Source organism: Natrix helvetica, assembly GCF_964273705.1.
Source record: "Natrix helvetica genome assembly, chromosome: 2".
NCBI lineage: Eukaryota > Metazoa > Chordata > Lepidosauria > Squamata > Natricidae > Natrix > Natrix helvetica.
The window spans coordinates 108,885,435-108,901,216 of record NC_138552.1 but is presented as its reverse complement, the minus strand read 5'-3'; the positions used below and the strand labels follow the sequence as shown (position 1 = coordinate 108,901,216).

The following is a 15,782-nucleotide window of genomic DNA, read 5'->3' as shown; positions in this document are numbered from 1 at the left end:
TCCGGAGGGGGGAGGCTACATTAGAAAAAGAATTATAGAGCTAAATTAAAGAAATATCAGAGGTAAGAACCACAAATTTTTCAAACTTGAAGAGATTTAATAGTATATGTCAATAGCAATAGATTTAATGTATACTTTAGGTCATCCTGTATAGTGTCCAGCCAATTGGTACTAGTGGTCTCTTCTTCTTTTTCTGCTGATCATTTCCAGCATGATTGACTTTTCGAGTGATTCAGCTCTCATGACATATGATAGCTTTTGTTTGATAATCTTGGCTCTGAGTGATATTTTGTCAAAGTTTGGTCTAGGACCAGGATGGCGAACCTATATGGCACGCAGATCCATTTGAGCATGTGTGCGCTGGCCAGCTGAGTTCAGCCTTTTTAAAAGCCATTTTTCGCCCTCCCCAGGCTCCTCTTTATAGGAGCCTGGGAAGGGCGAAAAGAGCCTCCCCCCTCCGGAGGCCCTCTAAAGGCTTCAGGGAACAGACTTTGGTTTACTTGTAGGGTCGGTTTAAGTCTTCCAGAGGCTTCAGGGACCTTCAGGAGACTTTCCTGAAGCCTCAGGAGGACTAAAAACGAGCAAACTGGAAGTGACTTCCGGTTTGCTCGTAGGGTTGTTTTTTGCCCTCCAGAGGCTTCAGGGAAGCCTCCCGAAGGTCCCTGAAGCCTCTGGAGGGCCTCCAGGGGGAGGGTAGACTGTTTCTGCCCTCCCCAGGCTCCTATAAAGCCTCTGGAGCCTGGGGAGGGTGAAAAAAGCACGCAGAAAATGGGGGGCATGCCTCTCATGAGCGCATGCGGGGATCACGTGTTGCATTATGAGTGCGGCACGCCCACGCACAACCCCACTTATGGCACGCAAGCAAAAAAAGGTTCGCCATCGCTGGTCTTCTAGGACTTCTTTGTTTGTTTGTTTGTTTGTTTGTAATTTCTACAGTCCATGGGAGGCAGAATAGTCATCTTCAACGCCATAGTTTGAAGGCTTCCACCCTTTTTCTATTTAGCAATTGGAAATTTATTGTGTTGCCTAATCTACATTTGGTTGGGAGGCTGATATTTTTACTATGTTTTCCAGATGTTATTCATGCCAAATATCTTTGATTAGTAGACTTGACTATCTCATCAAATTTTTTATGCCAAAAGGTTATATTGATGACTACCCCAAATGAAAAAATGACATTTTTGACAATTTTCCAATAGGTTGGAAAAATAATTGTGATATATGTGCCAACCTAATAGGAATAGAATACCTGAGATGTATACTTTTCTATTGCATTTTTGCATTGAAACTGCAATAAATCTGCCTGGTTTCCAGAATTTCTGACAATTTGTCTCCTATATAGGATTATCAAGACCAATATCTTGAGCTTCCTTTGAATTATATGGTAATCATCTACATATGATTAGAATAACAATTTATTAGCTTAGACTATTTAAGATTCTATTTCGTGGTCTTTTATTCCTTGATATTTCAGATAAGAGCATATCACATAGATACCATAACCATTTCAAATCATGTTCCATGAAATTTGATAAATGTTTAATCCACTGAACAAATATTTCAGTTGGTATCCAAAGGTACAGTATCTAAAATATCTAAAATTATTTAAGCAGATAATGATGTTTGATCCAATAGATCCAATACTTGTGTTCAATAAACGAATTACAATATATTAGCATACATTGGATTATTGTATGTTATGGAGAGAGTTGAGTGGTGGAATTTTTTTTCTAAAAATGAAATGATGTTCTTGCAAAAAGCACAAGAGCAAAATAAAAAGTGCGTAAGTATCAAAAAGAATAATGCTAATGTTCTGAGCCCAATATAAGTGCATTGTCCATATTTATATCTACAAATGCTTTTCCTGCTGCATAAAAGGGCCCAGGTTAAGCTCAATTATATAGTTTGAATTTTGTAGTTCAAATAATGATATAATATGCTGGAGTTATGTCTAGAATCAAAGCAATGTTTTAACATTTGATTAAATAATCCCTTTAGGCTTCAGGGAAAACTGAAAAAAATGTTCTCTAAAATAATCTTTTGAGATAATCTTATTTCTTCTTTGTCAGAAATTGCCTCTGGGATCGTAATTTTTCCTATAATTGAGCTGGCATGTAAAGATTCAGCAGGATGGCACATGATTAAACTGGAGATGCCAAACATTTGAAACTGTTGCCTGCAGGATAATAGCTCAATTAACTTTCCTTTTTGCGAAAAGTTAACATCTGCATGTGATACATAAGATGCACATTTTAATTAGGGTGATCCTAAACATTTTGTTATAATACTTTAAATAACATATTTTGTTATTTATACTGTATGTGACATTACAGTATTTTAAAGGGAAACAATTCTAAAGGAACTTACATTACAGCCAGCGTAAGATGTGACGTTAAATCATAACAATAACAAAAAGGATCCAAAATTCACCACGTCTTTCAGATCCGCTATGGTCATGTGATGTGATACAGAGGGGCATGGAGAGTGCTGATCCATAGAGCGGCCAATAGTCGCGCACAACTGAATGGCTGATGACAACAACGATGATGAAAAAAAATGCAACAATGATGATGATTAATCAAAGAATTGGATGCTCTTCAGAGCTAGGTTTACTGCATTTATTTACAGCACCAATCATAAGCTTAAAAATAAATAATCTTTATTTAATCTTAGCAGCCAAATTAATAATTGTGCATCATTCGGAAACTAATAATATAACAATTGAGTTCTGGATTAATAAGACCTCTTCAGTTTGTTATTTACCGGTATATATTACATTAAGGTGTTTTAAATGGAAACAACTCTAAGGAACATATATTGCAGCCAGCATAAGATGTGAATTTAAATTAAGCAATAGATTTAACAAAAAAGATTCGAAATTCACTTGAAGAAATATTCAAAAATGAAATTAATAAAAAAGAAAGGAGGAAATGCACCATAGCTTTAAGATAGAAAAAGACCTCAGTCATGCACAATCATGCATTTTTCCCCAACTTTAGAAAACCAGAGAAAGGGTTCACAGATGTTAAACATGCTGGTCTTCCCATTGGTCAAAGCTCACCTCATCCCCATCCAAAATTAACAGAAATGATTGATGGATCCCCCCCTCCAGCCGGTCACATGGGGGGGGGGGGAGAAAAAGGCAGGGGGAATCCACCTATTGCTTCCTTAAATTTGTCAAGACTGCAACACCACTCACAAGTCTGGTTCTTCAAGGCGGCACAGCCCAACTTATTCTGGCCTTCTTTTCTGCTGACTCAGAGACTGGAGGATTATATGTTAACCTGGCTGTGAGGAACAGCCCATTGCTGTTATTTTGGCATGCTTATGGTTGGGTGAGTCTAGAAAACACTATAAATTGCTTTTGGAGAATGACTTGGATGCTTTAATGGCAAGAGATGATCTGGTCTTTGAAGTTGTCATGGAAGCAACAAACAAAAACTGAAAGAAAAAGAGACAGAAAAGCGTCACCGAGGAGTACTAAACTACCTAGAGCTCAAAGGTGAGATTTGGGGATGGTCTGTCATAGTTATAAAAATCTATGAAAATCATAGTATAACAGAATCAAGGAACTTTAGAGGTGTTCTAGTCCAACCCCTTGATGACATCAGCAATCCTCAGAGCTTCCCAGAGAAACAGCTGTTCAACCTTTCTTTGAAAAGCACCAGATGGAGCACCCTTTACTCTAAATATTCTGTACTTTGCTGCAGAAAAATCTAGGACGTGAAGGGAAAAAATCTTGTGAAAGATTCATTGGGTTCTCAGTGAAGAAAACCTCCTTCCTTGACTGCTATTGCATATAAACAGCTCTAATGCTTCAATAATTAAAGAAAAACATCATAGTCATGCAATTCTTTCCCTTAACCAATTCCTCTCACAGATCACAGGAGCAGAGGAGAAATTAGGAAGACCCTCGGTCTTCTTTCCTTGTTGTTGCAGACATCCACTTATTTTAAAACTATACTTTATATTTTGGTAATTTTATTTAATAAAAGAATGCAGAAACATGTCTATATGCATCTATATAGGTACATTTTACAGATGAATATATAAACCGTTAGTGTTACACACAGAGTTAAAATCTGACTAGAGATGAAGGAACTGCCTTCTGAAAGAAATTAACTAAACAACAAGGTTAGATATATTTATTCATTTATATATTCATTCATTGTAATATACAGCTTTCTCCACAAAAGTTCAAGGTGGAGTATGTAGTATTCCATCCTTTATTTTTTCTCCACAATAAAAAGCGCATGAAGTAGCTTACCTGAGAGAGAGACTTGGCCCAGAGTTACACAGTGATCTTCTATGACTGAAGGCAAATTTAATCTTGGGCTTTCCATGTTCCTAATTAATTCTTTAATTGCCCCATCACATAAAAAACCATTACTATTAAATCTAGGACATCAAAATATGAAATTGTTCATAGAGCTTGCATATTGGACACTGCCTTCCTTCTGCCTTTGAAGGGATACTTTAGGACAGTGGCCCCAACCTTTCCAGCTTGGTGGACAGCTGTGTGGAGAGGAGAGGTTGATTCTGTGTAAGTGGTGGCACATGCTTTGTGTGTGAGCGCAAGTGTCCGTGTGCATGTTCACCTGCCACTTGCATGGCCTGGTTCCAAAGGGGCTTCAGCCTGGTAGTGGGCTGTAGGCTAGAGACCCCTGATTTAGGAAATGGTTAATTTGAAAAAAAAATGCCTTGAAAATTAAAGCAAGAGCAGGAGACTCGGGATTAATTAAAACTGTCCTCATGAGAATGCCACATCTATTGTATTGTGTATACCAAAACTAGATGCAGGCCTTATGAGAGACATCAACCCAAATGCAGTTCACTGCTTGCATAAAAGTGGAAAATTGAGTGCAATTCTCTCTTATAACTAAAGAGCAATGATTGGCTAGTGTAACTTATCCTGAAGTGGTCTTATCCCAGGCTGTTCTGAAAAGTCACTGTGCCAATTCTTTCTTATTCACAGGTTCTCCTGCACAATCTCTCCCACATAGTATACTACTCAAAGTGACTTTTTTTCATCTTGAGAGATGAGCTGTCCAGTCTTAGCTGATCCTGGGATCCTGAAAAACTGTTAGGCTCCTCAGTATACAGCTGTCATCTGCAGTTGAATGATAAGGTGGAAGCCAGCTGATAGCTCTTGTTACTTCCTTATCACTACCCTCACTCTAACCTGTTTGGTGAGTAATAACAATTCCCAGGGAAAAAAGCTTTTAATCAATTACTTATTTCGGGCTGCAGGCTTTGCTTATCCCATCACCCATTGTTATCATACAGAAAACTGGAGAATCTTATTCATCAGCACTGCATAATGACCTAGGCATGCAAGTATCTTGCCGTTCCACATCCTGTTTCAGGAAAAGCAACAAAAATCCTTTCTGTTTAACAGATACGGCTGTTACAAGAAACAAGTCTGGGTGATTTGCACAATTCCTTATTAGGCAGCAGGTTAAATAAACCAGAAGCGGGGGGAATCAAAACACTAGGAGTGGTGTCATTTCTTGTGCATATACATAATCTGGAAATGGGAAAAATGATATGTTCTGGGATATAAGAACTGTGTGATTTGATTACACGGATGACACATTCCTCAAATATTCTGTGTATTACAACTTTGAGCAATTGCTCTGTAAATGATCTCAGTGTTGAAGTTTAACATGAGTTATTTTAAATGGCCTTTGGGGAAAATGTGAACTCTTTTCTGAAAGGCTTTGGGCTACTGTCCACTAATGAGAGATAAAAAAATCCCCCCTTTGGTATCTTGCTGGCTTGCACTATTGTCTAAGGTTTCAACTAATAAAGCTTTAATATCTCAACCCTGAATATTGTGCTTTCTCAGCAAAAAAACTGTAGAACAAAATAATTAGATGTTTGGCAGAAAACTGATTTCAAGGGTAAAATCTAGGTTGTTGGGTGTTTTTTTTTTTGAATTGCAACAGTTTTGCAGGGGTAATCTCCTGCTATTCTTTTAAAAAGTTCTCATCACTTCTTTTTTAATCATTCCTAGCTCCTTTGTTTCAGGCAATTTGAAGAACTTTATAGGAACCAAGTCACGATTCACAAAGAAGTAACTTTCTTACTACCATATCTTCAAGCTGCATCTAGATGTAGTTTTTAATATAAAAATGTTTATTTATTTGTTTGTTTGTTTTATTTGTACCCTGCCATTGTTATTTTTAATTCAAGGTGGTCAACGTATATCAGGGGTGTCCAAATTTGGGAACTTTAAGACTTGTGGACTTCAACTCCCAGAATTCCCCAGCCAGCATGGGTGGGTGATTATGGGGAGCTCAAGATACTCCCACGTGACACCTCTCCTGCACGAGCTGCACTGGCTACCTGTGGTTTTTCGGGTGCGTTTCAAGGTATTGATTACCATCTTTAAAGCGCTCCATGGCACAGGACCCAGTTACCTGCGGGATCGTATCCTCCTGCACACATCCCTACGACCAATCCGCTCTCATAGGGAGGGACTACTACTGGTACCGTCCACCAGGCAGTGCCAGCGGGCGACACCTAGGGGTAGGACCTTCTCTGTGATGGGCCCAACCCTCTGGAATGACCTCCCCCCCGACATTAGAACTACCACTGACTTCCGTTCCTTCCGTCAAAAATTAAAGACTCACCTGTTTCGATTAGCTGGCCTGGCACATTCTTAGTTTTTACCTCCCGGTGGATATATTTTAATGGGTAATTTTGGGTAATATTTTAACTCCTGGGTTATTAGAGTTTTTAATGTACTATATTTATTATTCTATATACAGTCTTGCAACCTCCTCCACCTACGTATTTAATTATTTAACTGTTTTATGTATGTATTTTATAACGCATTTTAGTGACTGTACACCGCCCCGAGTCCCTTTCGGGAGAGGGGGCGGTCTATAAATACGAATAATAAATAAATAAATAAATAAATAAATAAATAAATAAATAAATAAATAAATAAATAAATAAATAAATAAATAAATAAATAAATAGTTCCCAAGTTTGGACACCTCTGACATATATCCACACACCTTCCTTCTCCTATTTTCCCTACAACAACAACCCTGTCAGAGGAATTGGGATGAGAAAAAGTAACTGGCCCAAGGTCACCCACCAGGCTTTCATGACTAAGGTGTGACTAGAACTTACCCTCTCCTGGTTTCTGATCTGATGCCTTAGCCACTAGTCTAAACTGACTTCTTTGGGGATTTAGAATTGGAATTGAGAAGCTCTTGCTGCTTCATTCGTAGACTTCATGAATGAATTCATGACGGTATGGTTGCGTTGTTTTGTCTGGTGTTTTATGTTATGTTTTGTTGTTTTATACACGAACGGTCTGTACACCGCCCCGAGTCCCTACGGGGAGAGGGGGCGGTCTATAAATTTAATAAACCTAATAAACCTAATTCAGATAAAGTTTTTTTCCCATTTGTAACTATCATACCTTCCTATCTCTTCTTTCTTACCATGAAGTATAGAAATCACTGCCCATTGACTTTGATTGGTAGCACTTGAGGTTTGTCCATATAAGTTACCCTGAGAAATAGAGCAGTCCTTCATTAGATGATTAACATTTGTAGATTGCATATGCATATAACATAGCAAATTCTCCCCAAACAACAGAGGATTGCCATATGAAATAACAGAAACTACCTATCTGTATAATAAAGATGTACTTGTAAAATGTTTGGTTTGCACTAAACACAGCCGGTGCAAACATGCTTTAGTTAGTTTGGCGTGATTACAAAAGGAGATAACATTAATAAGAACATGAAAAATCCCACTAAAGGGATGTGAGCTTGTGCCAAAAAGTTATATATGGCTGCTTTTCTCTTTTGATATATATTACCCAGAGGCTATCACAGCCATATTAAAAAAAAACCAGAGTCATTTGTGAAGTTAGCTAACGTTAGTCATAATTAATGGAATGGAAAAAGCAATAGAACTTTTAGTTTCAGCATGTTTCCATTGATTTTAATGGGACCTATTTGGGACTAAGAGAGCCAGTTTGGTGTAATGGTTAAAGCACCAGTCTAGAAACCATGAGATTATGAGTCCTAGTCCAACATTAGTCACCATTGGGTGGGTGACATTGGGCTAGTCATTCACCTTCAATCCTAGGAAGGAGGCAAATCACTTCTGAAAAAAATTGTCAAGGAAACTGCTGGGACTAGTTCTGGCAGTTATCAGAACTCGAAAATTGACAGAAGAAGGAAAGAGGGAAGAAAGGAGGGAAGGAAGAAAAAAAGAAAGAAGGAAAGAAACCAGAACTAGCTATAGTTGGCTTGCATATTTGAAGACAATATATTCACAAATGAAAATGTGAGAGGTGAGAATTTCTGAAAAAATACTGTGAATTATTTTCTTCTCCAATGGCTTCCAAGTTGATAACATCTCTGTTTCTCCATAATAAATAATAAAACAAATCTGCTCTACTGAGTGCCTTGACAACTAGCCATGGCAATGGGAAGCCTCTTGTCACCCAATTTCCCTAATAGCCTTCAGTGTGATGACCTCCATATATTTTAGAGCTATAAGAAAACCATCTGTCTGAAAACTTATGTAATAGTGCTGATCTGTAGAGAACCAACTACAATGGAACTTCAGATCTTTAAGTTTCAAAAAGTGATAAAAATAATGCATTATTTAGGGGGAAAGAGAGCAGTAATTGGAAGAGTTTTATCTTTCTGCCCTTCCTGTTGTCCCCCCACCCCCCAGACATTTCTATTAGAAATTTCCATGGGAAAAATTATCTTAGTGTAGCAGGGTGTAGTAGAAAACATTGATGGGAGATTCTTTTTAATCTGTCACTTTTCCAACTTATATCCTTTTATTTTCCCATAGATTCGATAGAATCCTGATTCTCAGAAAAGTTGCAATGTATTGTACAAATGGAGCAATATTTAGCAACATTCTGTGAAAGAAAGTCAGATTGATTTGATAATAACAACTGGGGGTAAAAAGGAGTCAGGGCACCCATGTGCTTGATTAAAAATAGAGATAACAACTTCTGCTGTGCATCAGCTTAAAACTTGCAGTGCTCTACAATATGATTCAGTAGTTCCATTGTCCTTCCATTTCAGGGACATGGTCACTACTCACCTGGGATGTTCTGTAATCTCTCCTCAATAACAGCTTTTGAAGAATGTTAAATCTGGCTAAAGTCCTGTTGAATTGAATTTGGGGACTGAGAAAAAGCTGATTTTAGCTTTGCCAGTTGTGCCCTGTCTCCAAAGTGCTATGAGTTTATCTTTGATGCACAAACTGATAGAAAGATCTCATGATGGCTATGTGGGATGATAAGAAATAACTTAAGAATTTTATGTAAGATGCTACAACTCATCATTTCATATGACTGTTACACTGACTGATAGCTTAGATAGAAAGATGGCTAGTCTGACCTTTATTCCTTAGAGTTTGAATCCATTGATTCTGGTTCCTGCAGTCTGGGGAACTAAAGAATAAATTCTTCATATATTTAGCAACACTGTATGTTTTTGAAGAAGACTCCCTTATCTATTGGAGATCTTGAAATGGAAGGGGGACAATAATCTCTCAGATATACTCTAGTGAACCTCAAACAGAGCAAGAAATTTAGATGACCTTTAGATACCTTTCCAACTCTATGTTCCAAAGGAGCTTTTCTAAAAAGCAACTAGACTTTCTTAGTTTTTTCCCCTTGAAAATGTTTTGCTTTCCATTTTCAAGGGAACCCCCCCCCCCAAAAAAAAAAGGTCCAGTTGGCTTTTAGAAAAGCACCTTTGGGACAACCATGATATACCTGGATGCCTGGATGATTGAAATCTCCATAGACATTCTTCCAATTCTATGATTCTTCCAAGAGAAGCACAAGCGTGGAATCTGAACTTTGATAACAATCTTAAGGATTTCCATCATCTTATTTGTCAAGGATTACAAGGAGGCAGCAGTGATGGGCTGCTAACAACTTTCCTCTCACTATCAGAGTAGCAATGGATTAGCAACAAAACTGCTCTATTGCCTTATCATTAGCTCCAAGAGCTGCTGCCCTGAAATAGAGATACTAAAGAATGAGCTGCTGAAATAATATTCCTGAGCATTTTCAGCTTCATTTTGATTTATCTGCTGGTCATAGATGGCTTTGAGCAAATAGGCTTTTTGCACTGAGTTAAAGCCATAACCACCCCATTTCCTTTTGTGTATCCACAGAATGAGGTTATAAGAGCTGTAAGGAATATTTTTTCTTTCCTCATGCCAGGGATCATTGACAGATCACTTTATAAAGATAAAGCTATGCTGGTGTGGAAAAAAAAAGCATGACATTTCTGTTTTAGTAGTCTTCTCTTTTCAAAGGCTATGGGTGGTGTTATCTTTGAGCCTAGTAACCCAACCATTTCTCTCTTGTGTATGAAATCTTTTAGTCATCTGGTTCAGAGGAAGCTAACAGTAAGAATGTGGGGAGCTTTAGATAGCTAAATATCTTCTGAAGTTACTTAGTAGTTGCTCCAGAGAAAAGCACAAGTGATATTTTAAACAATGTTTGGGGGAAGAGAAGGCACGTTTTAACCTGCAGTCTTCCTGTGAATTTCTGTTTTGCCATTCCTGAGGAGCAAGGCGCCAGCAAGCAAAGGAATGACAGGAACCTTCTGAAAGAGATGGATTAGGGATACGAGTCCAGACTTCCAGTTTTGCTAATATCAAATGCTTTATTAACTATGTTATTGTATATTTAAATAAAGGCTAGATATCCACAAATGGTCACTCCATATCCCTGCTGTTCAGCTCCTTTGACAAGCCACTCATACTGTGTTTTATTTGCTTTCATTACCTCACAGAGCAGAGACAAGAAAGAAGAGCACAGAGATGGCCCTTTCACCTGCACAGTTCAAAATCTTGGCTACAGAACTGGAGGCTCAGCACAGACCTGGGGACAACAAAAGAAAGCTGCAATGAATATACAATAATCACTGAATATTCAACCTGAATTATGTTTATATCTGATTTCTTTTTGTCTCTTGTTAACCCAGTGGATAGACATAAATGTTGAACACAATGATAAATTGTATTCTCATGCAGCTCACTGGATTTGTGGTTTATTTTATACAATCTATGTTGGGAACTGCCATGAGTTTCTAATAAGATGGGTGCCTGTATAAATTATTTATTTTAAAAAAATAAATAAACACTGCTGGAGTTATTTTCTAATTGCTGATCAGTTTAGATTTAGCTTGATCAGTTATTGTATATTGCCCTGAAAAAAAGAAGAAGGTGCCTCCTCGTCTTTCTTGCTATAAGTTGCAATAAAATTAATTACTCAGAAGCATAAAATATTCCTTTCAAATCCATGTTCTTGAGCCATTGCAAGCACAATGACAGCAGGACCAACAGCTGCCTTGCCAGATTACCCTGCAGGAATTAAGAGCACTGTTGGACAGACTATGCTCAGAGTATGTTGTATCACAAGATTGGGATTTCTGCCCTGGGTTGCATTTTTTACAAGGGCAAGGTCCAACTCAAAAGTTGTAACATTCATTTTTTTACCTTCACTAAGCAGAAGCTGACTCAAAGTATGTGATGTAGTACTCACCTTCTGCCCTCTCCCATCTTTCCCTCCTTTGGAGTAAGAGCTAATATTGGCTTAACAGTATCTCTGAAGTTCCATCACTAAGCATACTTCCTGGAGCATTATTTTACCTCTCAAGCAAGTATTGGTGCTAAAATGTTCTTCCTAATTTCTGCTCTCAAGGTCACAGTGCATTGAGAGTTCTGTCTTTTTACTCTGCCTTTAGATTTCCATCATGCAAGAGCTATGGAGACCATGGGAAGTAACCTGCTGCTGTACTATTTAAATTGTTAGAGAGAAGCAGTTTCGAAGAAAAACTTCATAGAGGGCTTGATGCAGTTGATCCAGTGGATCTATTCACCTGGGCATGGACTGGTAATCATGGATCATCAACAATGTGAACCTTGCACTATCCATGCTCTCTTCTAAAAGCTTCTTGTGAAGGCATTTGTTGGTAGCAATTGATGCATCAATGAGTCACAGTGAGAATCTGCAAATTCTTGCCCCTTTCATGCTTACTACTTGTTCTTGTTGAGCAGTCCTTTTATGCCTATTGATCCCCTTTCACTTCTGTCAATCCTGATTGAACACTGCCCTAAAGAGTATTGATGGTTTGCATTCTTATAATGTGCCATCATCAGTATTAGATGAGGTTGGAGAGAGTGCAGTGGTGGAATCTGTCAAAAAAGTATCACTTAGTCCTATATAAAGAAAAAGCAGAATAAAACCTGAAGCAGAAACAAGTGCTTCAGAGCAATTTGGAAACATTTACAAAAGCTTTTCCTGTGGATTTAAGGATGATGACGCAGAATCAGAACTAAATAGTCTTTATCCCTTAATTCATTTGTTGAAATTTGAAGCTAATACTGAGTGAGTATAAAGCCCTTATTGGAGGTTGAGCAATGGGTGTATCCTATACTGTATATAAGGATATACATGCCACTTCAATAACAGAAAATCCCATTTTTTTTCTGGTCTTATCTCTACTTGCATCAGATGGAAGTCTGTATAATTGAAATATATGAAGAAACTTCACAGAAAAATACCATGTTAAGGAAGAAAATAAAAAGAAACCCTTTCCTCAGCATATTCAAGGAAGAACTACTACTACTACTACTACTACTACTACTACTACTACTACTACTACCACCACCACCACCACCACCACCACCTCCTCCTCCTCCTCCTCCTCCTCCTCCTCCTCCTCCTCCTCCTCCTCCTCCTCCTCCTCCTCCTCCTTCTCCTGCTGTCAACTGGGAAACCAGCTGTATTTCATAGTAATCCTTATCTCATCATTGTAAGAATGCTACTCTCAATGTGCAGTTCAGGATAAAATGTCTGGGGTGTGTGTGTCCTAGTCTGAGTTTATAATGTTATAAGGAGAATATAGGAAGTGTTATTTGCCCAAATGCATACAACTGTTTTATTGATTTCTATTTTTCTTAGGATAAAGTTCTCAGAGTTGTTCTGGAGTCTAGTGGCTTCTAAATCTCATAATTAAACAAACATATTTTTCTTTGTTTCTTTTTTAAAAAAGCAAAATTTCTTCCTAAATACAGAATTATTGTGCACAGGCATTGAGGGCAGAAAAGCTGACATAAGCAGGCTGAATTTGCAAGTTACACTGTAGCCATATGTAAAAGGAGTCTGATAGCATGCTCTCCTTTGCCCTGTTCTCCAGAGAGATACATTTAGGAGCAGAGAATTAAGCATTCACTTTCTCTGCCACAAAACTTCTATCCAAGGGTGCTTTCCTGTGAGAAGGAGCTTGCCAGACTAATATTATAATGAAGCCTAAATTTGGTCGGCTGCATATTTCAAAAGAAGTTTATGAATATTCTATTCACCTGAAGAAAATATTGTCCTAATGTCAGTCACTGAAACATATTTATAATATCACTTGTTTTAGGAACTGGGGAGAAAAAGAAGAAGAATCAGTGGAAGTCAAAGCTTGTATTATTTGTATCTTGGTATTAACAGAAGCCTGAGGGCTCAGCACAGCAAGTTGAAACAAGCAGTGTGAAGAAAATATCTCTGATCAAAGGAGGCATGCAAAATTATGGCAAAATGGGTAAAAGGCAGTAGCAGGACAATTATGAGGGCAAACTATGGATTGAATGTCAAGTGTGGTTAAAGCAGTTGGATTCTAGCATTGGGTGTGTCTCCATGTGCATGTGAGGAAGAGATAATATCCGGGGGGGGGGATTCAGCAGCAAAGTGACAGTCAAAGGCTGCAGTCTCAAAACCATTGCAGGCAATGAAGTTACTGTGCAGTCACTGGGGGGGAAAGATACACGTTACATTCCAAGGACTCGAAAGTGTGTTTGAACTGCACATTCCAGGAGGAAACCATGATACAAAGAAGAAGTGGGTGGGAAAGTTATCCGCTTCTTTTTCCTTCAGGGATGTTATTTTGACCAGTTTCCCTGCCACTCCTCCTCCATCTCCTCCTCTGTCATGCCTCTAGCCAGAGTAGAAACAGAAAACTTGGTCTCTGCTCTGAAATGATATACTTTGCTAACCTCTAAGGAGAAGGTGGAGTAAAGGACCCGGAGAAAGAGAGAAGTTTTGCAAAGAATTCAAAAGTGAAATCATGAGGACATCTCCGCAGGTAGGATGGAGCCCACTTTTCTCTCTCTTTGCTCATCTCATTTTAGGCATTTATCTTCTCAGGCATTAGTTGCTTTAATTTGAGAACAAAAAGATGTGTTGCTAATTCGGTCCTGATATCCTGATACCACCACACAAACGTTTACCAGCTAAAATGGAACTTGTATTTCTGCTTTTGTGTCTCTAAGATAGAGGAATTATCAGTTCAGAACGCAGAGAGTTTTTTTCTTTTTTTTCTTTCTTTTTAGCTTTTTAGCTCATTTACAGCCAGACTCAGAATTAGGGAGACAAAATTACACATCAAAAACTTTCAGAGTATAGCAGCAATGTATCTATTTTTAGAAATTAGGGCATTCATACAAAGGCTTCCTCTGCAGCAAAATTTGTACATATGTATTGATGAAAACAAATATCGGATACTGCTTCCATGTGGTGATACCTATTTCCCCATGCTCTACTGAGCAACAATTATATCTTTCTAGGGAATTAAATTTTTAATTCTCTACTTAGTCCACTGCGGATGTGCAGTCATTTCCTAACTATTGAACAACAACATTCCAAAAAGTGTTATCTACAGCTGCTTTTGAAATGTAATGATATACAATGTAATAAGTCATATTTGGGGGTCTGGCTGCACTGATCTTGGCTTGTCAGATATTTTCATTTACAAGAGTTGACCTCCACCTCACCCCCCCTCCCCATCCCTCCTTGAATATGCTGTGCTGGATTTGTTTAAGCTAAACATATTTTAAAGTAAAATCAATTGCAAGTGGTAGAGATTATCCTTAAGAAATATACGAATACATACAAACTCGCTGACATTTTTTTGTGGTTTTTACGTAGATAAGTCACACTTTATATTAATAGCTCAGTTTAATTTAATAACATATGTTGCAATGAAAACTTTTTTGATGATAAAATACCTATCACATATATTCCACTTACTTTGCAGTGAGACCCTTGTGTCTGTCTTAATCCTGGGGAAAGCCCATTCTACCTAGTTCTCAGTTTTGAAGCCAAACTGGGAAAAATAGTTGTCTTCCTTCTGTTAGAAAAGCATAAACAACTTTTAAATCTTTTAAATCAGAACAAATTGAAATTTGAAGGAGCTAAAACATAAGAAAATGCTAAATACCATAAGATTCACAATAGGGAATCCACATTATAAACCACACACTTCAGTATCTGTTTTCGTTTTAGCTAAAACAGAAGAAAATTTTAACATAGGCCACCTCACTATTAAGTATTATGCTTGCCAAATTTCACAGAGCATTGTACTGTGTCAGGTTTAGTTCCTGATGATTATTTGGACAAATGTCTGTCAACTTGATTTGTGTTTAGTATTAATTCATAGGTCTTCTAAAAATATTCTTGGAGGTTCTTTATATGCCTCAATATTATGAGAATGTAATAGCACCGAGAATGAAACTAGATCACGTGACGAGAAATACATATGGCAAATCTCAGAACAACATTAATGGGTTTTTTGGGCAAAGGAAAAGAGAAGTAACAAGGAATTAGAACTAATGCTTGGGGCTAAAAAGCAGTGAAGAAGAGTACATGAGATTAATTTATTCATCTGTTCCTAAAACAAACCAAAAACATCTCAAACCCTCACAGCTTCAACCTTAAACTG

General features: G+C 37.8%; 1 protein-coding gene and 1 long non-coding RNA gene across 5 annotated transcripts in view; both read left to right on the top strand.

The window, feature by feature from the left end:
- Nucleotides 1–3,284: 3,284 nt before the first annotated feature.
- On the top strand, nucleotides 3,285–11,263 carry LOC309387501. Its single transcript, XR_014174598.1, has 3 exons — nucleotides 3,285–3,502; nucleotides 4,976–5,189; nucleotides 10,809–11,263. It is a non-coding gene; the product is annotated as an uncharacterized lncRNA (long non-coding RNA).
- Nucleotides 11,264–13,765: 2,502 nt separating this feature from the next.
- Nucleotides 13,766–15,782, top strand: part of KEL (Kell metallo-endopeptidase (Kell blood group)) — a 51,407-nt gene continuing 49,390 nt past the window's right edge. For all 4 annotated transcript variants that reach the window (XR_014174284.1, XM_081940486.1, XM_081940485.1 and 1 more), the window contains exon 1: nucleotides 13,766–14,147. Coding sequence is in view for 3 of the 4 variants with exons in the window: in XM_081940486.1 (XP_081796612.1) it covers nucleotides 14,130–14,147 (18 nt within the window). In the remaining variant the exon portion in view is untranslated. The remainder of the gene's footprint in view (nucleotides 14,148–15,782) is intronic.